Raw genomic sequence first — 23,945 nt, forward strand, 5'->3', positions numbered from 1 at the left:
AGATCAAGCTTTGGCTGGTCCTTCTGCCTACAAGTAATTAAGTAGCTCCTGGGACTTCCTAAAACATGTACAATTAGCAGAGGTCAGTCAAAGGATGACTTCAAGGGATTTATGGTCTCTTATTTGTAAAGAGACAACCAACCCCAGTATCTCGTGTACACAAGGTTTTGCAGAAGAAAAGAGTCTGGTGCTTTAGTGTGTTATAAGTATTATGGAATTGTTTTAGTGCTGAATGCAATACAATAAGGAAAATTACTCTCTTGCTAAGTATTGCACTTCCAGAAATGGTGAGGTTTCTTGGTTTAGCTCTCAGTCACAGCATATGTGTCCTGCCCACAGTACTATCCCTGTCTCGCAGAGCTTCTTTTAAAAAGGCTTCACACATCTGTAACAAAAGCATGCCTTGGAAACAACTACCAAAAGAATTATCTAAGTGATTAGTTTCATCGACTATCAGTAAAAGGCTGGTCTTTGCATTAATAGCAAAGAATGGAATAGGCCCAGAGCAGGATTTGAACTCGGTAATGTTCACATAAGACCTTTGTCTCCAAAATGGAGATGTTACCAATTTACACTGACGCAATCTATTAGACATCCTGTGGCAATGAGCACCCCAGCAAGGGCAGTAATTTCATGGCACAAAGGCCCAGCAAATTAGTGGTTTTTTTCTAATGAGAATTCCCTCATTAACGTGCCAACATTAACTAATTCTGAAATCTCTTCTCAGAAAAGGAAAAATTAAAACAAATATAGCTTACTTAAGTGACAACAGTCTGGTGAGGCCACTTATGGATTGGACATGAAAGAAGAAAACTGTTTCCTCCCAACCTCCTGGATGGAGCAAAGCATCGTGCTTTCTGATCTATACTGATCATGATGGGGGGAAAAATGACAGGTAGGTTTAAGTCATCTTCCTAATTAGCCGGTTTGGGTTGTTGGCAAACAACAAATCTAGGTTTAAATAAACAAAATGAGTGGGTGACTGCATTTCTTCATGATGCTTCTATCAGACTGTGGAATAATCTCTGAGCAGAAGTGGTGGGAGCAGCATCGGGTGAACCATCTAAAAACCATCAAAAACCACAGCCAGAGGACTCGAGGGTAGCGAAGGAACAGTCCTGCACTGGCAGAGGGGCCAGCTAGGTGATTTCACAAAGTCCCTCCCATCTCCAGCGTCTGCGGGGTATTCTTAAATGGGCAAAATCACAGCCCCTGGATGCGAGTGCAAGAGCGAAGGTGGATTGCGTAAATGGAAAAGAAGGACTATGAATTTTACAGCAGAAGAAAGTAAAAGCAGGAAGTAAGCTCATTAAAACAGTTTTTGCCATTCACTGTTTAGCTCCTTATTTAGTTATTCCTGTAGTTTTCTGCGCTATTTTTATGGGATGTAAGGAACTTAAAGAACTGCCAGAAACTTTCCAATGCAAGTCCCATTCTGCTAAGCTGAGGTATCTCTTACAGATAGGATGCATGGGTGAGGAGACACAGTTGAAATATTTCAGCTTTTTCAACAGTTCCCCCCCACACGCACTGAAAACCAGAAGTTTAATTGGAGGGCAAGAGACAGTCTGGTCAGAATCAGGTCTCTTGACACTACATGGAGGTTAAGGAAATGTGTTAAAAAGTAACAGTAATTAAAAGCCACCTGCATCTTCCAAGGTTCAAATTGTGCTCCCAGTTACAACGATGGAAGTTGATGTTTTGACTTAGTCTAGATTCAGAAGAACACTTACCCTAAAAACCTGAAGGCTTTTTTGTCTACAAACCAATATAAATACATAATATCTGACCTATGAGATAACAGTGAACAAAATCAAAACTTTCCTAGTGTGTAACTAGGCATCCTACTATAAGCAGGCTGAGTAGGATGCTTTGAAGATAAGTCAAAGCAGTCTTTTGGAATAGAAACCTTTCAGTAGATCAGTACTTTTGCAGTTTATGGTGAACTGTTTGGTTCACTAAACAGATATCAATCTTCTACTTGTTAAATTAATAGCCGTTTGCCCAGGTGGCATGAATCAGACAAACCTCACAGACTTGGTGGGGCATAAACCGGAGATCTGGCATGCTTCCCTCTTTGCAGGAGACTGCAGTTAAGAAAACTTAGTAAACTTGGCTTTAATGACTCATTTCATATCATTAGATTTCTTCCTGTTACACACGATCAAGAAATCCCTGCATGCAAAAAGGCAGGGTAAAATAGTGGATTTAAAATAGATATATTTGTTGAGGTCTGTGTCTTGGATTCTAGAGCATGATATTTATATTTCATGCCTTAACTACATCTAAATTGTTACACCATGATAAGTTCACTAATGCATGGTAATTTTACAGATATGCAATCTCACTAACATCCTTTTGCCAATGAATTTAGAAATGGAAAGGGGTTGGGGAAAAGGAGGGAACAGTTTCCCATTTAATTTCTAACAGGCATGTCCAGAACTGTAACTGGTTGAAGGGATGGAGCTAAAAAAACCACCTAGTGGCAAGTACTGGGGTAAATTATTAAAAAGTCATATAACAGAGCAAAGTACCATAGATTTATTCCATTCCCATTTTATATTTTTGTTTAAAAATAAGAAGTGCAGCATAAATAATGTAATCTAATCTTGGGGTGGGAGATGCCTTTTTTTTTTTTTTCATTTTCATTTTTATAAAGAGCTGCCTGACTTATCAAACGAAAAAGACGAGGGAGCTGTAGAGTTGAAGTTCTGTTTCTGGCACTGCCACTGATTCATTGTGCCCTTGGTTAAGTCATAAATGGAGATAATTTCAATTGCAGGCTGTATCATACTTTCCCGCAATTCATCCTGAAGCTCTGAAAGATGGCCTCAGATTTCCAAACACTGTCATTTCTGTATGAAAAGTGTCAGAGAGGTGCCTAACCTATCAACTGTGCCTGGTGAGACCCTCAGCTTCTCTCTGCTTGAGTTTCCTCATCTCTACCCTAGAAATAAAGACTTGAGGAAAGAAAGGGAAAAAAGTGCCCAGCCCAGTAAGGTTTTATGCATCCTTTATTCCTACCAAAGTCCATAGCCTGGTGTTGCTTTAACATTTCCATTCAGTTCTGAGAGCAATTCAATTCATGCTGAATGAGCAATTCAGGATGGTGCTGCTGGAGCTATGACTGTTAAAAAGAAAGCCCGGGCAGGATTTCTTACAGAAATCTCATTCTCTATCCTTTCACAAACTAATGTTGGGTGTATTTAACACCTGTGGGTTGTTTCCTATGGAAACACTGGAATCACTGGAGAAGTTATGCAAGAAAAGCAACATACACATTTTTCTGGATGAGAGTCACAACTTTTCACTAGTGGAACCTCAAATCTCTGGTGATGAGAAGGTGATGTGATGCTCTGGGATAGCAGCCAGGCTCTCAGGTAGGAGATACCAGCCCAAGATAGATTCGTTTCCACCTTCCCAGGACCTAGCAATAACATCGAATGCAAAACTCTTCTTCCTGCTTTTGCAAAGAGTGGCACAGCCTGGTCGGTGCTAGGGGGATCTTTTTACGTTAGATGTGGAAACATTTGTACTGTTTTTTCACCTTCCTTAACTGTTAGGCCCTAGAACTGAGAAAAAAAAAAAAGGCAGGAAAAATACTGCTTGTTAAGTGAGATATTATCTGTGTTTTCTGACTCTCTTGTATGGGTGCCGGATACTGTTTGGTTAAATGTATGTCAGCTCTCTCCTCATTTCAGAACTGCAACTGCTTGCCTCATGAAATATCACTTTCAGGAGAAAAATAAAAAGTGTGAACTCTGCGCCAGTCACACGGTATTTCAGTTCCTCTAGGAGTTAGCCATGCCTGGATTCCCAGAAGCGGGAATGCCTATGCGCACACAGGGTTTGGCTCGCTCACACTAAGTTTTGCACTCTCTTGGCCTGTCTCACCCCTGCCACACCTGAGTCAGCTACAGCTGCATAAAGCACGTGGCTGCAAAGCATTGCTTTTGAGCTGAGAATACTGTTTCTAAAGACCTATTTTATTTCTGGGTAAAAAAACAAAACAAAAAAACCCAAAGAAACCCTCTGAACTAATTTTATTTTTTAATTTATTTTTTTAAAATACACAACCAAGTGTGCTAGTGAACCAAGTCACCTAATTCCAGAGGCTCAGAGAGTAAACTGCACCTGATGAGGATTACTCACAGAGCAGGAGGAATAAATAAAAGTGTTTTTCAGCTGACAAGACAATCTCACACTCCTGAAACTGTGCAATCATCTAACTGCTTCCCAATATACAGTAGAGCTCCCTCATCATGCAAGGAAGCATCCTAGAAGCACATAGAACCCTAGGAGGAGAGGAGGAAAACTCCTTTCTGGATTCACCAGCATATGAGAAAGAAGCAGGTAACATCCCAGTACCTTCAGATCCTCTACTTTTGAGGTCTAGTAAGAGCTTATGAAGACCCAATATCTGTGGAACCTAATCTGACAAACTCCTGTTTCCAGAAGGCTGAGTTCACACACAACTCAGATCATAAATGAAAAAAAGTCACAAGTTCTTTCTTTGGCCAGTTGTTCACAAATCCAGCTAACAACCCTACACAACTCAGCCTCTGCTCACAGAAAATACCAGATGCTTAGTGACAGGAACAGCAGGAAGAGTTCAAAGCAGATTTATTTTTTTTTTTTCTGTAATCTGTTTATGTAGGTCTACCTCTTGTCAGAGGTAAAATTCCTCTTACACTGATTTTTTTTTCTTTTTCTGTAAGAGAAACCCCTCTCATCACAGAATAGTACTATTCTCATCAGCATGATTTGCTAGAAAAGCTTAAGGGCACCAGAGAGTACTACAGTGGTTCAAATCCTGGACAACTTTAGGAGCTACAAATTATATACACAGATATACCTATATTATATATATATTTACATACACACAAACATTCAAAATGGCAAAGTTTCTTGAATGTCTTCCCTGTCAAGAGGAGAGGCAGTCCATAAGGAATGCAAAGTGTGTCACCTTCTAATCCATTCCTTCAATCAAGCAGCATCTCCTACACCGCTCCTTCCCATGTCAAAAGAAGAAAAAAAAAAAAAAAAAAAAAAGGCAGTGCCCTGGGAAGAGGTAGGAGATTAATGCTGTGGTAAAAAATACCACAAAGGTTAGGTGTGAGTATCCAGGGGAGCCTGTGCTGCTGCAGAGGAAGAGGAGGTCAGCGCTCCTGCAAGCAGGAAAGGGCTTCTGCAGTGGGCAGAGGAGCTGGGCTTGAATCAGGGCGCTTCTCGCTTCTCCGAGCAGGTCCACAGTGCTCTGTCTGCGTAAAGGTGTAAAACCCCACTGCTTTTTCTGTTAGGGCCACACATGGCATGTATAGGACAGGTTTTATTTCATTTACAAATTGTTTCAGCATGCAACAAAACACTGATGTGTAAGTATATCCAGTTACAATTTTAAAATTGTTACCTGAGGAGGAGAGCACAAGTGCCTCCACAGGGCTCACTAGGAGTGACTTCCCTATATTAAACAAAACTGAAAATCTTCTGTTGGCATGAAGAATTATTCTGTTGTTGTTCTTTCAGATGGAAAATGTCTTTGATTTTCAATTTTCAGCTGACACTAAAAGTTCTGAGTTCCAATTTTTGAGAAAACCCCTCAACTCCTCCAATTTTTAGAAGGGGGGGCGGGGAGAGAAAGAAAATTGTGTTCGTATATTTCAGGAAAATCCAGTGACCTAGCCATGCAGACTGTACCCAGACCTTCATGGTCTCCCATAGCTGGCCTCCATGTCCTGAGCTGGCAGTGCCCTAGAGCCACACACCCAGGTGCCTGCCGGGAGCAGCCTCGGTGACAGGGCTGTTGTGCTCCAGGCTGAACACTAAAAGTGAAAACTGAAAGCCATTAACCGTTGCAGCTGCCAACATATTAGGGAAACTAGGAAAGAGAATAACTTGTTCTTTTTCAACTGCAGAGGCGCAACGGTATGAATACGTATTATCTTGCTAAGCCAATTTTTTAAGGAACCAATTTGCAAGGAAGTTAAGAATAAAACCCCTCCATGGGAATATCAATATGGAGTAAGACTGCAATATCCTATCCGTGTCACTACAGGGCAAATTTTAGAAACCTAACTTCTCTGCTGCTTATTTTTTTTTAAATATTATCATCTTGGACAAAAACAGTTACAAGCGTGAAGTTTCATGTCAATGAGTCTTTTTCTTTTTAAAAATGTTTATAAGTAAAACTGAATGCTCTGGAAAAAGTCAAATAACCCTATGTGGTAAATACAGTTTGTTTGCTTTTAATTAGTATTTGCCCCCTCCCACCTGGTGAACTTTGTTTGTTCTATATTTATTTTGTAACAATCAGAATTTTGCTCCCAGAAGAAAGAGTGTAAATGTGCACCTGACCATGCTTCAGGGATACACTACCACAGGTTTAATGCAAAATTACATCTACGCTTCTATATTCCCTCGACTTCTTTATTTACCCAGTTCCTTTTAAAAAATCCATGCACTGTTGGGCTTGATATCAAGTGATATAATTAATTATATCTCAATTCCCTCTCTGGTTTTAAAAAAGACCCAAAGCAATTTTATCGACAACAAGAAAAACATTGTACTGTGCTAGAAAGATGAGCAGAAATTTAGGATTTTCTTTGTAGGAGTATTCGTTAAGGACCTCACCTGAAACCTGGGACATATCTTGAGCCTCATCTGTTTCCATTTTCCTCAAGTTATCTGAGAAGAGAGGAAGAGCCTTAAGTTAATGCAAAATAACACACACATAAAAAGAAAAAAAAACCACCAACCCCACACACACACAGAAGGAGAAAGAAGGGGAAAGAAAAAAAAAAAACCCTTTGCTATTTAACTATAAGATTATCTGGGAAGAATAATGTATTTTTCTCTTTATTTCCTCCCTGCATACTTGCTGGAGTATCAGACTGGCACAGACCTTGATCCTTTTAAAAACAGCATTACAAAGATTTATAAAAATATCATTACAAGCACAGGAGGACCAAATTTGTTATTTATTGTTAATTTCCTACTGCATAATAACCCAAAATGCAAACTGACTGCAACAAAATTAAGCAGAAAATTAAATGGCCCTGGGTCATTGTAGGCACAGAATTCATTCTCTTGGTTGATCCATAGTTATGTTCTTTCTAATTTACTGAGCATGCATCGATGAACCTTGAGTCAGCTTGGTGACACGCGTACAATCAGCAATCAAAAAACGAAGCAATTTGCTGAAGAATGTCTCATTTACCCAGGCAGGGCTGCATATCTGAGCAGCAACCGCCACTACCTCCATTAATAATGAATACACCTCCAGCCGCGGCAGATGGGCAGAGCAGCAGCTTCAGGCTTTGGCCCCTCGCTCGCCCGGGAGCCCTTCCTTCAGACCAGCCCGACGCTGCGCGGGGGAGAAGTACAGCTCCCGAAAATAGCGAAACGAGCCCAGGAGGGAAAGGGAACCCATGCCTTCCTGTTTTGCTGACAGATGGCTGGCTCCACGGCGTGGTGAGCGATACCGGGAAGCTCCTGCCCTCCGCTTGCGACACACCATCTTCCGAGGAGCCAGCAAACAGTGACCACAAGCACCAGGGAGAAGCGTGCGGAGGGTTAGTGGGGTAGAAATAAAATTCAGGTTTTCAGTCGGAAGGGGACCCTGCGGGTCCCAGGGCTCGAGCACCGGCTGCGGACAGCTGGTGGCCCCTTGGATAATAGATGTGCTGCCGGAGCAGGTAGTACCAGCACAACCTGGTCCCCACCTTGAAGTATGGTGTGGGCGGCTGAGGTAGCCTGAGGTGGGGAGGAGACAAAAAGCCTACAAGCTCTTTGTTCAGCCATGGTATGCTAGGTCACATCTTTAGCTGGTGTGGCTGGCTTCACATCCTACCAAGCAGAGGAGCTGGGTCTTTGCTGTTCCTGGTAACCGAGACACCTGCCTCATCAACCCCATTTCCTGGAATTAAAGAAGATGCATTTTCTTCAGGGCTGGAAGTAGAGGGGGATGTGGCTTGAGTTCCTACAGAAAGGATTCAAACCTAATCCTAACCTTTTTAGGCCAACTTTGATAATTTTTTCTCCCTCCCCCCAAAAAAATCTTCAAACTGCTACCCAATAAGCTGCAGTGGGAAAGCGAATAGCCATGGTCATATTTATTAATTTCGTAAGTTTTATGATCTCCTCACTTGCTTCTGAATGCCATCAGTACATCTGAGATCCAATATACTGCTGCCCACCCCCACTGCCCATCCCCCCCCAGCCCTTGCAAAAGGTGGCTTCCCTCACCAGGTCCATGCTAGACTTGCAAAAAGAGAGCATGTAGACTGCAGGACTGCAGACGGATAGGTTGGGGAACAGACTTTGGGCTATGCAGTTTGCAAAAAAAAAAAGTTTGGTATTCTTGCAGAGCATTCTGCCTGTTGCACATGTACCATAGCACTGCTTAATATCCAATAATGCTCTGTCTCGCTTTATTCTGCTCTCAAACTTTAATTCCAGACAAGAATTTGTTTAATGTCTATATATAATTCTCAGAAATGACTACAGCCATGCAAAATGCAAAAAGCCACCTACCACTCAAAAATTTGCATCAGTTCCTATGGGACTGAAGAGCTTTCAATAGATCCGTTTTTAATGAAGTAGTCAGTGGGAAATGCAGCTTCTCTTGCAGGAGGGAAAACCCTCTAATGGTAGCCTGCTCAGTTACTGGAAACATGGTGTATTTATGGCAGGTGGTATGGTACAAGTGCTCGGTATAGTCCCTTATTTCTCCTGCAAGCATGACTGAACACAAAGGAAGAAAAAAAGAAATGCCCGTGCATCTATTACTGCCTTCCAGGGTCACCTGGCTAATATTAATCAGTTGATTACTACACATTTTCCACAGAGTACAGTGAACCCCAATCAACCAAAGAAAACATCCCAAGAAAATACCCACTAGAAGGGAGCCACACTCATGCAGGGCGCTTTATTCCAACTGCACCTGCCTTCTCCCTATTGCTAGGGCTTCAACAGGACTGGGAGTGACAAGGGGAGGAGGTGGCAAAGGAGGAAATTTCTTCTATTTTTGTATTCCTGAATTTACCTGCCTTTGGCATGACAAGCCTTACATTCAGCATTTCTGCAACTCAAGCAGCACACTTCTCAGCTGTACTCCTTCCTGCCATGAGGCAGAATTCAGTTTGAAAACACTTCCTAATTCTTAAATGGAGAGGTAAACTAGAGTACAGATTATTTTTTTTTCCTTTTAAATGGAGGTGAACTGGACTACAGTTTGGCTTTCTTTTTTGGGGGGGGGTTGTTTTTGGGGGTTTTTTAGTGGAATACTCCTAGGCTTGCTTTCTGTGAAGTTGGATGACTGCCTGTCCTGAAACAGATGCCCTCAATTCTCAAAGAGATGACTTCAGGGTTTATCCTTGAATTAGGTGATTTTAGGACATTCAGCAAAACTGATCCATTTCCCAAGGATTAAGCATGGAGAGAAAATAGAGCTGGTGGAAAAGTGATGAGGGAAAGATTTTTTTCTTCTAATGATTATTTAGAACAATTAAGCATGGTTCCTAAATGTAGATTAAGATCCACAAGCACTATGGAAATTGATAAAAGCAAAAAAAACCCCCAAAACCCAAACAAACAAAAAAAAGAACTTTTAAAAATCCCAAAGGATGTTTCAAATCCCTCCCAGGGGAAAACTGTACTCTAACACTATAGTGTCCTGTGGTATCTGGTAAATACTAATGAAATCCAGATCAGCTTAGGGTCTGTATCAGCAAAGAATACATGCCAGGACACCCCCCACCCCCAATTCTGCAATGACAGCAATGTGTTGGGTTTGCCTCTGTGACCGTTAAAAGGTTTTTCACAATGGACTTGGGAATAACATGTCTTGGGCTAAATTTTACATGCTAAGAGGAGAATTTACCTCTTTGCCTTTGGTATGGTAAATCTATGAACAGGAAATTATGCCCTTTTCCCCCCCCTTTCCTCCTCTGCTCCAGAATCAACAGAAACATTGCCACTGACTTCCCAGAAAGCAAGAGAGCCCTATGTTCAGATACTAGGATTTGCACCAAAGTATCTACTTGATATCAATTTGTAAATTAATAGATCTTTACAAAGATTTATCTAAAATACCACTTTTTTTTTTTTAGAACTGTTTATGACATGAGACTCTAAATAACTGTTTGTTTTGGCAAGAAAAAAGAATTGTTTTGCCATTTTTCATTGTAAGTTGTATCTACAGAATCAAATTTATCACTAACATAAGAAGTGTTTATGACTTCACTGTCTTCAATGCAGTCACATCTATTTAGGTTAGCAGCTAATTTAGGAGCCTGAAGTTAGAAATCAAAAGCTGGGTGGGCAGCTGACCGAAGCAATCTTGCTCTCAAATGCTGAACGTGTGTAGCTCTCATTTATAGCAGGAAAGGGATCAGCACCTAGGTGATATTAGATATTTCTTCTATTTAGGAATCCAAATAGGTCCCTTCAAAATAGGTGAAACTATTTCTTCAAGTCTTTTCAGATACAGAACTCTAACCTGTACGTTTTCCTGTTCAAACTCCAAATACCAGATTCACAGATGAAGATAGCATAATGCTTTGGAAAAAAGAATCGAATGTTGCAATCTTAAGCTAATTAATAATCAAAACACAAAAAAACCTGAAAAGCTATGTTGATTTTGTTTTAAATAAGAAAGCACCTAACTGACCATGCTCACACAAAAATTCTGGAGTTAAGTTACTCAGCATTTGTCTAGATTTGGTCTTGAGCCCAAAGAAAATTTAAATGTGACTGATTTCCCTCCTTGCAACTCCCTCTACAATATAACTTGTGCTATGTCTTAAGTACGTATCAAAATACACCCCGTGAATCACTGAGTTACTGCTCCATTTACACCTAGTGTCAATTACAACCAGAAGTGGATTCGGGACCTTTTAGGATTCCGGGTGTAAATAGGAGGAAGTCATTGCAAGGTCAAGATTTTCTGATCTTTCAGAATACAGCAAATTAATTATTTGCAAGTCTTGGTTTATTATTTCATCTCCTATTTTACAATGCAAATTCAAAAGTAAACCTTCTTGTCAAGAAAATGAAGGCTTAGCATTTATACAGCATTTTATCAATTCAAACAAACGTGTAAGCATGTCAGTCCTTCTACAAACCCTGCTCTCTTAGGGTATTAAAAGATCGCAAGATTGGGCCACTGATATAATTCAATGGAATGACCTAATCCAATGCCAAAGACTAGCTATTTTGTTTTCTTCTTTGTTTCCCAAGCCACATATGTACCGACTTCTCTGAGACAACATGTGCTTCACCCTCAGCACTATGGGACCTCACTTATGGTGTGGAAATGAAATCACAAATTGTGACATTTGTGGAGCCATGTTGGACTTAGACCACCAGCACACCTAAACTCAAAGCTGGCCTTCCACCTACAGCTAGCTCTAACTGTGGTGCTGCAAGGACTCCACAAATGTACACCAGGTCCAGCTGCATGTTTCCTGACTATTTGTAGGTGCAGCCTTGCTGTGCAGACAGGAAGGTCCCTGAAGGAACACTTCTGTCTTGAGTACACCCTGCGGGGGCAGGTACACTTTTCCACAAAACCTCAAAGCAGAAAATATGAGTGTTCACGAAGCCTGGGGGCGAGGAAGAAACCTTCTACAAGGGACCTGGTGGTCTGCAGGTGCTTTTGCAAATATAAAAAGAGAGGGGAACACACTTTCCTCAGCGGTGGCAGCTCTGCGTCAACTGCGATAAAACCAACAAGGCACAGAGGCAAACCCCAGCCTTGCTTCCACAGCCCTCGCGGGGAAGGGGCCAATTTTGCAACCCCCGCTTGTGCCAGCAGCCCCTCAGCAGGCAAAGGGACCGCTTGCTCATGTCATTGGGGCAGCCAGCCCTAACAGGGTGCTCCTCTGTGTTCTCCTCTTGTGGTCTTTGACGTGTCTCATTGGCTCCTCATCACATAGGCTGCAGCTTCAGCAAACTAAAAATCCAAGCCAACAACCAAAAAAACCATAAAACCCCAACCCACTTTGCAACTTGAATTGAAGCAAAGCTCCTAAAATGGGTCCTAGATTCGGCCGCCCACGACATATAAAGAGGAGTTTAATAAATAAATTGAGCAAAACCAGGCTTCAGCCTGAAGTACAGCTGAACACCTATAGCCCTTAACATACCTGACAGGAGAATTTGCACATTAACAACAGGTTAGGAGTGATATGTATCATCATGTATGTGTCATCAGTCTTTTTGGTTTTAAGTTGGGAGTTACATCTACCTGCAGAATGATAATACAGCTGCATGTCTAATTGCACCAGAGGGTCTCAACCTAGCAGAACCCAGCCTCTTGTACCCACTGAAGTCCATAAGTTTGAACCAACAACCAAGAGACGAGATGAATAGACACCCCTGTAAAGTATTTAACATTTAGTTTTCTTTTAGACAAAAGACCTAATTTTTTTTTAATAGACTTTTAACTTCGCATACAAATGCGCTACATACGACTGAACATACAACAGGAAAGCTGTTAAATATGAATAAAAGGTAGTATGTATTGCAAAACCAGTGGAAATACTTGAAGAAAATTGCTAGAATCCTAAAAACTAGTTTTAATTAAAAGTGTCCAATGTCTCGGCAAGCAGCTGATAATTAGCTTTATTATTGTAATTTAATATGCTAGACTTCACAATCTCTGTGAATGACTCTACTTAGAACCATTTTAATTCTATTTTTAATTTCCGCCTCATCACACAGCTCAATGTAAATAATAACTACAAAGATGAGGGGTGGTCCTTTCTGAAAACTAAAAACGGAGAGTCATAATAACCACTTCAGTGTCCTTCCATTTCTGGGTTTTGGTTTGTTTTTGTTGTTGTTTTGTTTTTTTTTTTTTAAAAACCCTCCAGGTCTTTTAAAGGACTGCATTAAAACAGAAAAAAGTTTAAAACTAAGTGAATCAATTTCTCTCCCTCTACATTAATTCCACATTCAGCATTTTCAACGAAGTCTAAGGAGATGTTTAGTTTATTCAGTCGTTTCTCTATTCCTGCCTAGTGTAAATTCTGGTTAACTACATGAATTGACAATACAATTATGAGCATACAGTCAAATTTCAATGGAGAGCTCCTGCCTGCAAAATGAAGGAAGCACTGTAATTCAACACACAAGATTAAGAAAAGAACTCTGCTAACAGTGCAGATGTGAAACATTTATATGTCTGGCACATGTAAAATTAATTTCCGTGTTAGTGAACAATTGTGAGGGCGTAAAAAAGTTGTCTCACAGATCCTACACAATTCTCAGTTCTTTTGGAATTCTTTTTCAAAGCACTGACAAATGATAAAAAGTGCATCTTGTATGCATTTATGTGTTTTCCATATGCACTCTTCTTAGCATTCTACTGTGTTTGAACTAGATTCATCATTAAAGGAGATAATAATAATAATAATAATAAATTAATCTATTCTTTCATTGACTTTGTATGCAAATTACTGGACTTGATATCATTGCAAATATGAAAAAGGTTCTTCCTTCGAGTTTTTGAATTGCAACCAGCGTCATTACAAAATGTTTCCACAATATGAGAAAAATATGAAGGTAATTTTCCTAATTAAGGCCACATTTTATTAACTCATTAAACTCTGTCACCTTTCTTCACTAAAAATCAAGCAGAAAAGTGGAATAAATTCACCATGACAAAGAAAATGCACACATTTCATCATATAAATAAACTGACTAAAAAAAGGTGAGGTGTGTAAATTAAGGCACTCAATCTAAGAACACAGCACAGTCTCAAGTGGCCAAACTGAGCTCTTCGATATTCTTCCAGGACTCTCACTTGAGAGAAGGCAAGCAACAGATGCAAAACTGTACTTCCTGTATCCATATATATATATATGATTTAAAAAGCATAGGATGGCCTTCACACAGCATATCTACATATGCAACCGAGAAAACAGAAAAGGATCCCTTTATGTCTAGAACTGCTATTGCCAAGTATGCCCAACAATATATCAGTAGTCGATTTGTCCAAATTATAGGAGGTTTCAGTAACTCTGCTTCATGATCACAGAATTGCTTCCTAATTTCCCTTCAAACTGTTCAAGCTGCTATGGATTATTAAAGGACATTATCAGCCCGAATAAGCATATTAGATATCTGTGTGATTCCTCCCCCCCAAATAAACCTAAAAATAACTCCTAAAATTACTATATTTGAAATGAATTAGCAAGTTTCTCCACACTAAATGTTTCAGTTAACTCACTCTGCTTTTGGAAATATTTTGGACCCAATCCACTACGGACAATTCCAGCTTTATATTGCAATTGCTCCACTGTTCTCAGTGAGTTGACACAAGCGGAAAAATGAAGCAATGCAGCGGGGAATCAGATCTGTCTTACAGAGCAAGTTTCTCTTTTACTGAGAAAGCTAGAGCAACTGGGATCAGAAGAAGAAATGTGAATCTTTCACATGAAATACACTTCAAGATGAGCTAAAGAAGCAGACAGTTCCCATTGCTTAAAAAAATATGACAATTTCAGTGTGACTGCTCTTCAATAACTGCAGTCTGCATGGCCTTTTGAGGCATTTATACAAGAAGCATGAGCGTGCCATGCAGGTCCCAAACCTGCACTGTCCTATCTATCCCCATGAATTTGCAATGGTACAAATAAAGCTAAGAACATGCATGTATCTTTTCAGGACTAGAATCTACCTTTGCAGTCACCACACTGCGCTGGTAGTGACCTGCTCAGTGCAAAAAAACCCCTGCAATCCCGTCTCGTTCACTAACTTAAAGCACGGAGGAAGGTGTGTCTTAAATAAGAAGGGTAAGGCAGGGCTTTTAATAAGGATGCATCACAACATACCCTTGGGGGCTAACATAATTCTATTTAAATTTAGGGAGCAAACAACACTCTTGTTGACTCCAAGTTGTAGTTATGTTTGTGTATAGACAACAAACCACAGTTGACCTTGGAAGCAGGGAGTTTCCCAGCAGAAGCCAGTTGGTTTTGCTGGATAGCCACTAGATAAAATAGGTAAGACTCCTGCAGCTACTTTGGATGAGTGGAAGGTATTTAAAATAGCCTCCTGTTTAAAAGTTGCCATAAAGCTGACAAGACTGAGACGGCCTATCTTGCCTCAGATGGAGTTCACACTCATCTCTAAATGCTGTTCCCCTCCAGCAGGGGAAAAAACCCAGTCTTTGGATTACAGAAAAAAAAAAAACAAACAACCCAAAAAAACAGTGAGGCATAGGTCTTTCCTCTTTTGACTCTTGCGCTGAGTTGCAAGCACTTAAAAATGCTTCCCAAAGAATCATAGTGCCAAGAAAACTGATGAGAGCCCTTACCTTCCACTCCTCAACTGATGTAATGTATTCCCGGTATCCTTCTGAAGGTATCTAGCAACTGCACTTAACCCAATGGTGTTTGTCCAGCAGTGCAGCCTCCTCCCCTCCCCTTTCTTTTTTTTTTTAGGGAAGGATTCTGAGAAGAAAAAATCGTTCCCAAACCTTTCTTTCTGTGTGATTTTATACTTCCTAGAAAAGTGGGGTTTGTTGCTTGGGAGGGGAATTCCGGGGGAGCCCACTACAGTGCCATCAGCACATCCCGCCTTACGCTCACAAGGATGACAACTTTTTCCAAAGATCCCCTTATTGCTACACTACATTTTACTACTTTATTATGTTTTCTTTGGTCTAATTCTATTACTTTTAATAATAGTAGAAAGTAATGACTGGTCAAAATGTAATCAAGTACATATGTGAATCTTGACTGAAAAACAATAAAATTCACTATGGACCCACTCTTTTTGCACATAAAACAGGAAAAAAAAAATCCCACAAGTCCTCAGTGGAAGCTTTTCCTGACAAAGAGCCACACAATTAGGCTGTGATCCATGACTTTTGATATCCTCTGGACTTTTTAAGAAAAAGTTGCCAAAAATGATTTGCCAGAACAGCATACAATTCATTATGCCCTTGTTTTCTGTTGCTGAAATACAGACTGTGGACCCATTTCCTTCTTTTCTGCAAGATTGTGGCGTTAGTGTAAAAAGTACCTAAACTCAAATAAAATATATCTGGAAATGTTTTTGGCTTCCTTTTGGAGTTATCCGATTTTAATGATGAGAAACAAGTTTTGCATTGTTGTAAAACTCTGTGGATTGATTCTCCACTTACATTTTTGCATTGCTATGCAGTGGAAGTGGCAAGCAAACTAGGTTTTTGGTATTAAGGTCCACAAGGGAAAGGAAAACTGCTACAATAACGCCAAGATGGAGACTATTGCATTTTTTATTGTACACTGCATGTAACAGAAATGACAAAGATGTCATTCATGCTTATGTAACAAAACACGCAACCAGACCTTTGCTGGAATGAGCACTGGCAGCCGGGAGCCGAGGTGGAAAGTCACAGGTGTAAGACAAGTTTTTCTCTCTACTCCAACTCCTGAGCATGGGACCTACTAAAAATACATCAACTCACTTTGCTCACTTGGAGTTAGGTAGCCACCCTGAGAAATACTCAGCTGGGGTAAATGATACACACAGAATCAGCATCTAAGCTACTCCAGTTACTGGGAGCATGAAGGGCGAAGAGTATTCTGCTCTGTCTGCCCATCGCTTCATTGGGCCAGAGAAATTAGTGATCTCTGTTTAATTACCGGGATCCACCAGTCCTTCCTGACTGAATTAGGACAGTCAATAGAATTCCACATTATGCCTCTGCTTTCCTGTTGCTTCCCCTGGAAGCTGTACCCAGGAGGCAGAGGACTCTTGCAGGTATCGGTGCATTAGGTTGGAAATCCTGGCTCCTGAGAATGTCCAGTATTGGACTTCCATTGATTTCAGTCTGGTCGGTCTTGTCACTCAGTGGATAAACCTGCCTTCTCCTTGGCTTTTTATCTTAAATTTACTTTATTACTGGGGATATGATTTCTATTTCTTATGGGGTGTTTTGCCTTGCAGTATATCAGGTTCTGAGTTTAGGCTTTACTCAAAAAAAAAAAAAAAGAACAAACAAAAAGGAGCACATAGGTAGTCACCAATATTAAAATTTGTGAGAAAATCTTTAAGGTTGGAAGCAAGTCTGGGATAACAGAAACATCAACTAAGGAAAGTGCAGAGCTCTGCAGTATTTTGGACACTTCCCCCACGCAGTTCTGCGAAGGACAGCTATCATTTTAAGAGTTCTTGGTCTTGCACTTGATCTACACTTAGTTTCTCATGTGCATATGCAGCAGTTTCAAAGGCTTTGATAAAGCAATAAGGCATATGACCATCAAACTAAACTTGGTAGTGCTTTGCTGAGAACTGAGGTATCTTTGGGAAGCGGGGGGGAATATATGGCAGTCTAAGCATTATATCCTGTATTTTTATTCAGTTTTAAAACAAATATTTATGAGTTAAAAATCAAAGCAGAGCACGTCAATATTAGAAAGAAGCTTCTGCATGTGAGCGATGACCCCTTTTGGAAAAGGGACATAGTATGAACTACTGTATGCTACTATTAACCCATAAAGAAGAATTCTAGGCATTTTCATGGCAACATGAACAAATCCATTCTCACTTTTTTGACTTACAATTTTCCTCATTAGAGAAGAAAAGAATAAACAAAGTTATCTAAGGGCAAAAATTTAGTTTGGGAAATTCAGAAGCAACTGCATTTTCATATAAGAAAGCCATGCCATCTTTAATTTTTCTATTTCACTAAGGCTCTGAACACCTTAAACTATGCGATCCACTAGCAAGGCGAGAGAGCAGTGCTGCAAGCCACTCAGAACATGTCCTTGCTTTGTTGATTCAGATAAAGTCTTTCCAAGTATTTGGAAGGAATTGTAGTACTTCTTTCTAAATGCAATAAATTAATATGCTTTTTCTTTACATTTCAATGATTATTTATAGTGTTTAACAGAGAGTCATACTACACGGTACTCCAGTATGCATGTGAGTTACAATTGATGGGAGCAGTCAACTGAAGCTAACAAAGTGCGTCTTTTAAAGGATTTGGCCCTTACAATGCGTTACAGCTTCCAATTTTAAAACTAGACTACTAAAATCCAGCAAATGGGTTGTTAAGGTGAATGCATGAAATATAATCAGGACTAGATACCTGGTTTAGTTAATTTGGGGTTTTCTTTGGATGGCCGGACAGTAAATGCATATGGATGTAACCTTGGTAGCATCTAGCTATTGAAAAGAAAAATACCTAGTCAGGAAGCTCTCATTCTAACTTTTGATCCCCACACAAAGTCCTTTAAAAACACTACTTGCACTTATATGTGTGAGTAGACTCAGTGCAAGGAAAAAGAAAAAAAAAAGAAAAAGAAAAAAAAGGAAGGAAAAAAGAGAAAAAGAAAAAAGAAACAACATTATATTCCTCTACAATAATTTACATAGTTTAAGCCAGCGGCCATACTGGTCTAAAAATTCTTGCATTCAACAAAACATCACTTTTTTGAGATAATTTGCAATCATAAGCTACAATTTTTTTCTGACACAATATTATTAACTTTTAACAATTTTGGAAGCAGAATGCTTTGCACAACATCTGGCAGCATTACCATACCTTCTAGACCAAGGTAGAAAAGTAATCCAAGAAGTAATCAGGTTTCTTGAAGCACAAAATTAAAAGTTTCCTTAGAATCGACTGCGGCAGTGGGAAGTCGTTTCTTCACACACACAGTTTCTAACTATGCGCATCTTCTTTAATAACGACTACAGAGCAAACCCGTCCCTTCACAAAGAGGGTAACTTTGCGGAGCAGGGTGAAAGAAAACATCCAACTGCGACAGGCTGTACTGCAAGAAGAAAAACTTCTGGTGGCACCGCTATTCGGAAGTCAGCAACTTCTCCTCTAACGCCGTTCCCCTCAAGCGCGGAGGGGCTGCTAATTTTACAAGTTCCTAATGGCTTTTACAACCTCCATACCTGCCTCCCCTCTGCAAATTACAGGCGCAAGCAATTTGAACTCGGGCTTTCAATGAACCGAAGTGCTGTAGCTGACTGAAGGAGGCGAAAACAGACCGGTCCGCACCCGCTCCTGCGTGGGGACAACGTTTCCACCGCCCCGCCGCTTCCCTCCCCTTTGAATCAATGAACACCCCTTCTCGGCCAGCTCCTTACGGCCACTCATCTCTGAAATTTTAAGGAAGCGCTCCAAACCGCCTGGATTACACCCAAACTGCGGCGCAATATTTCAAATTAAAAAAAAAAAAAAAGAAAAAAAAAAGGAAAGAAAAAGCAAAAAGAAAAAAAAAAGAAGAAGCGGGTGGGACGGGAGGAGAAGAAAGGGATGAGGTGGGATGGGGTGGGATGGGAGGACCTGCCTGTTGGGCTCCGCAGTCTCCCACTTTACGCTCCCGGCAACTTCTCCCCGGCAGCGCCGGCTCCGCGCGGCCCCTCCTCACCCCCGCACCGCAGCCACTCGGGGCTGACCCCCCGCCCGCCCCCGGGGGCTGGGGCAGGTGCCCGCCCGGGACCCCCCCCCGCCCCGCGGTACCTGCTACACCGGGGCCGGGGCCGGGGCGGGGGCCGGGAAGGGCGGCAGCTGTGGCGGCGCGGCGCAGCGCCGCTCCATGTGCCTGCGCTGCCCCGCGGGCGGCGGCTCCGCGCCCGGTCCCTCCCCCGCCGCTCTCGCCCGCCTTCCGCCCCGCGCGGCCGCCACCGCTCCGCACCCGCGCACGCCGGCGCCCCCGCCCCGCGGGTGCCGCCACCGGGCGGGCAGCGGAGCGGCCGCCGGCCCCCGCGGAGAGGTTTTACCTGGCGAGGTGTTTTAGCGGGGCGCCCCGCAGGCTGCGCCGAACCGGAGGCGCGGGAGAGGGGCCGGGCTCCGCGCCGCCCCGCCGGGCGCTCCCGGGTCCGGGCTCATGCGGGGCTGGGACTTTGAGGTCTCCCAGTAGGGCGGGCAGCACCCAGTCACAGCGGTACGGCTGGATGTCACATGCTGTCAGTTGCGGGCATCCACCTGTAACACCTCGGAGCCGAGGTTAAAGGGGTCAGATCGTCCTCCTTTATCTCAGCCCGGTCATTCGCAGCCCATGCAAAACGTGTCCCACGCTTTTTAAGCGCTTGAATTTAACGCCGCCGGATCAGAACTTAAGTAACTTACATAAAATCGGTGGCAGAGTCAATCGCTGAAATCCAGACCTTACTCTTCAGTCCAGAGGGCACAGTGAACCTGACAGAAATTACTCGTATGCTTAAGAATTAAGCGCATATACACTCTGTGGAGGATCAGGATCTCATTTTTGCTGTGCTTCAGTGCATTCTTGAAGTTGAGGATAATAATACTTCCTTTCTCACATCCTATCTTTACCTGGGCTCTCATATTACAAAAAAAATTAGGCATAACATTATGCATGTGAGTAATCTCATTGACTTAAAAGGCACAATTCAGAGATGCAAAGTTAAGCAAGCATGTAAACATTGGAAATGTAAGTATTGCCTTATAATGCAAGGTCTTCGGAACAGAAACCGCCTACTACTTACTAAAAGTTCATACTGTACAACAAAATGAGGTCTCCAATGCTGACCTGGGCTTCTTTTAGAACAGAAATGGCAAGACTGTACCTGAGGATTTATTTCAGGCACTCCTTCCCTCTGCAGAGGTGATTGCTGTGTGCTTCACAGGCTGGGATAGTATCTGGGTATGCTCAAGATGAACCAGGTATACCTAGCGCTTCTCAATTTTTTTTATTTTTCTCACTGTGTCTTTACAGAGATGCAGAACTCTCCTTCTAGTACAACTTATAAGCAGACTTTATGGATCTGATAGGGTTGAAACCCAGAGCCAAATTCTCCTCTTATTTATTACAGAATACCCCCACATCTTGCAGCAGGTTTGCAGCAGGTTTGCATACAGGGAAATGAGAGCATTTGATCAGTAGAATCACATCCCAGCATTAGAAAGAAAGAAAGAAAGAAAGAAAGAAAGAAAGAAAGAAAGAAAGAAAGAAAGAAAGAAAAGAAAAAAAAGATGCACACAAAGATCCACAAAAGGCACCACCATACGCTTAGCAGTTAGTACCTTTCTCCAGGAAATCCCAAAGAGCTCTGCCTCGGCAAGACTGGGAAATGCAGGCAGGGAGAGCTTCACCAACCACCTTCTTGAAAAGCAGAAGCTGGTGAACTCAAGGGAATGCAGCAACTTCCCACAGATACGTGTGTCCGGATATTTTGAAGTAAAAGGACAGACACTCCACCGAGGATTGGCGCTTTCAGGAGCTGTTTGCTGCTCTCCTGTGCTCCAGCTGCTGCAGGGCCCACAGGCCAGCAGCTCCAAGCGTGCTCCAGCCTACTGTGGGAGCTGATTTGGCATGTAGTTTTAAAGACAGCTTTCACACTGTGCAAGCCACAATTTCTCATTAAACATTTGATAAGAGTTTTAAGGTCAGAATCAAGTTGCTGGACATGCATGAGCTGAGCCTGCTGAAGTCAAATCTTGTGAGATGTTCAGGGTCTTCTGCAAGTCGCTGCGCTGAAGTTCGTTAACAGCTCATAGGAGCTCTCAGGACCCAGAAGACGTTGTGAAGATCCTTTTATGGCTGACACCCTTGAGAATTACTAGTGGTATAGTCACGGCAGCACTGAGCTCGCTGCTGGCAGCCTTGCTTTCATGTGCAGCAAGTTTCTTGCTTGGATAGCAGCAGTGCGTAGTCTGAGGACAGCTCCACCGTCCCAGTGATGCTTACCAAGGCTAGAGCTAGTTCCAGCAGATCTGTTAAGGTATAGCTGCAGATATACACTTAGGCACTTGCCTGAGGAGCCAGATTCTACAATCCTTTTCTTGCAGTATTTCCACTGACATTACTGTGGCCAAAGTAGGTTGTAAAGGATATAATGTAGAACACTGTATAATAAAAAACCTAAGTGGACTTACAGTTGTCTAATTCATTGCTGAATCTTATCTCAGACTAAATCTACTAAAGAAACTGTTCCATTGCTATCAGGTTTATTGTGGGAAGCATCTAATAAGGCTGCATAGTGAATGGTTTCTTTCAGATTCGTTCTTAAATACAAATAGCAATTGTTATTGCAGGAGATACAATGTTTCTACTGCTGTGTGTTACCGTTTCCCATTTATTGCTTTCCTATAGCAGTCTCACCAACCAGAAACCTCAAAACAGACAGCGTGCCACACTGACGCTGCTCCAGTCCATTTCCAGGTAGATGATGATCATTAAATATCAAATACAACAGAAAAGTTTTGCAAACTGAGAATCAACAAAAAAGTTTTAAGCATAGAGCATGCATATTGTCTACAACAGGTAGCGTGTGGCAGGCACGTGCTCCTCTTGCCCTTCCAGCACAAGATTTATGTTGTAGTCCTAATTCTTCAGAGAATGGCCAGGGCAGTGTCCAGAGGGTTTGCTTGCAGGACTGTGAACTTGTTGGGTGAGTAGTTCTCATGCAGTTTGGAAAATGGAACTTCTGATCAAGATGAGGATGGTGAGGATTTATCACCTGAAGCGTGGTAAACTTCCAGAGGCACAAAAAGGGAATGGATGTTGTTTTGTACAGCCAGAAATCTCCACCAAATCATGATTTCTATTATAATACTAAGTGTGACCATCTTTGTTTCACAATCCTTATCGTACCTTGTCCTCCCACCTCAAGAAACACCCCACAGTCCTATTTTGTTCTCAGATGTCTCTTCATATTTTGCAGTGTCAGAAGTGCTTAAGAAAATGTCATGGACCTCACAGTAAACAGTTAGCAGCAGCTATTTGAATATCACGTAGGAAATACAGATAGCTGTTCCCATTCCATGTAATGTCTAACATTTAATAGATCGTCCTTTGTTTATTATTTTTGATCCATTAAACTGTACTCTCAGATTTTTTAACTTCAGAAAAGAACTCTGTCACCTTTTAGCAAAGCTCTAATGCTTTTACCTCAAAAGCATCTCGAAGGTCCATGGTTTCCTCTCCTTACACATCATGGGAAATAACACCTGTGCTACTAACATATGAATACAAAATATCACAACCAAAATCTTCTTTCTTTCCCATCAATCTGTTCATGCCATTTTCCTGTTTGCATTGCTGTACTGAGTCGTCAGCCACTGTTGCAACATATTTATTATTCACCTCTCTCCTAACTCATCTCGCATTGGCTTCCCACTGTCCTTTACTTGATCTCTCCCATCATTCTCGTTTTCCCATTTACATATAAGCATTTCAGGCAATTGCCTCTAGGCTTTTTTCCCACATAACTTTTCTTCCCTGACTGACCTCCCTGTACTCAACTGCAAGTCCCTCGCTCTCTCCAGTCTGTGTATTTTCCACTGACTTCTACCATGCTACCTTTTCTGAGTCATCCGCATACAATTAGAAACACCCCCCTTGTTGTTTTCTATACCTCAGCCTCTCGATTGTTTCTTTGTGAGCTTCTTATCTAGAGCCCAGAGAAACTCTTAGTGCCTTATGGACACTACCACAAACACAAGATAAATAATTGTTGGAATAATGCAAGGAAATGTGGATGACAGCTGATCAGATATGTGAGATTTTAATCTGTATGTAGGTGAAAGGAGAGAAAAATTAACAGTTTGTTATCAGAGTCTTTGTTAACTTCTTTCCACTTTAGGAACAGTAAATGCAAAGAGAGAGGTTTTTGGTGGGGCGGTGGGGGTTTTTTGGTTGGGTTTTTTTTTGTTTGCTTTTGTTTTTTGTTTGTTTGTTTGTTTTTCCTAAAGGTAGAAGAATATTTTACAGTAAGGGAATGTAATAAGCTGAATATGACTGCAGACATTTTTTGACATCAAGGCCAGGTACATATTGTATGAACAGTGACTGACTGACTGAAGTGGAACCACAATGTTGAATGACATTTCCTATTCAGCAAGGAACATCTCGAGTTTATATGTATTTATGATTTTAGTGGAATTAAACACTCTGGTTATGGGTGTGTACACACACACACACACGCACACATGCACAAAACACTTGGGAAGGGGCTTACCAAAGACA

General features: G+C 41.6%; 1 protein-coding gene across 13 annotated transcripts in view; it reads right to left on the reverse strand.

The window, feature by feature from the left end:
- Positions 1–21,451, reverse strand: part of IKZF1 (IKAROS family zinc finger 1) — a 70,574-nt gene extending 49,123 nt beyond the window's left edge. For 3 of the 13 annotated variants that reach the window (XM_054816894.1, XM_054816882.1, XM_054816881.1), the window contains exons 1-2: positions 7,722–7,743; positions 6,631–6,684 (exon numbers count right to left, since the gene is read on the reverse strand). In XM_054816894.1, coding sequence (XP_054672869.1) covers positions 6,631–6,670 — 40 coding nt within the window. In that variant the 5' untranslated portion in view covers positions 6,671–6,684; positions 7,722–7,743. Of the gene's footprint in view, positions 1–6,630; positions 6,685–7,216; positions 7,332–7,721; positions 7,751–8,532; positions 8,555–15,322; positions 15,342–18,541; positions 19,173–19,474; positions 19,597–19,734; positions 19,863–21,001 lie in introns of those variants that run through there. The other 10 variants (XM_054816889.1, XM_054816886.1, XM_054816891.1 and 7 more) reach the window with 10 other exon arrangements.
- Between the last annotated feature and the right edge of the window lie 2,494 nt (positions 21,452–23,945).

Source organism: Grus americana, chromosome 2, assembly GCF_028858705.1.
Source record: "Grus americana isolate bGruAme1 chromosome 2, bGruAme1.mat, whole genome shotgun sequence".
NCBI lineage: Eukaryota > Metazoa > Chordata > Aves > Gruiformes > Gruidae > Grus > Grus americana.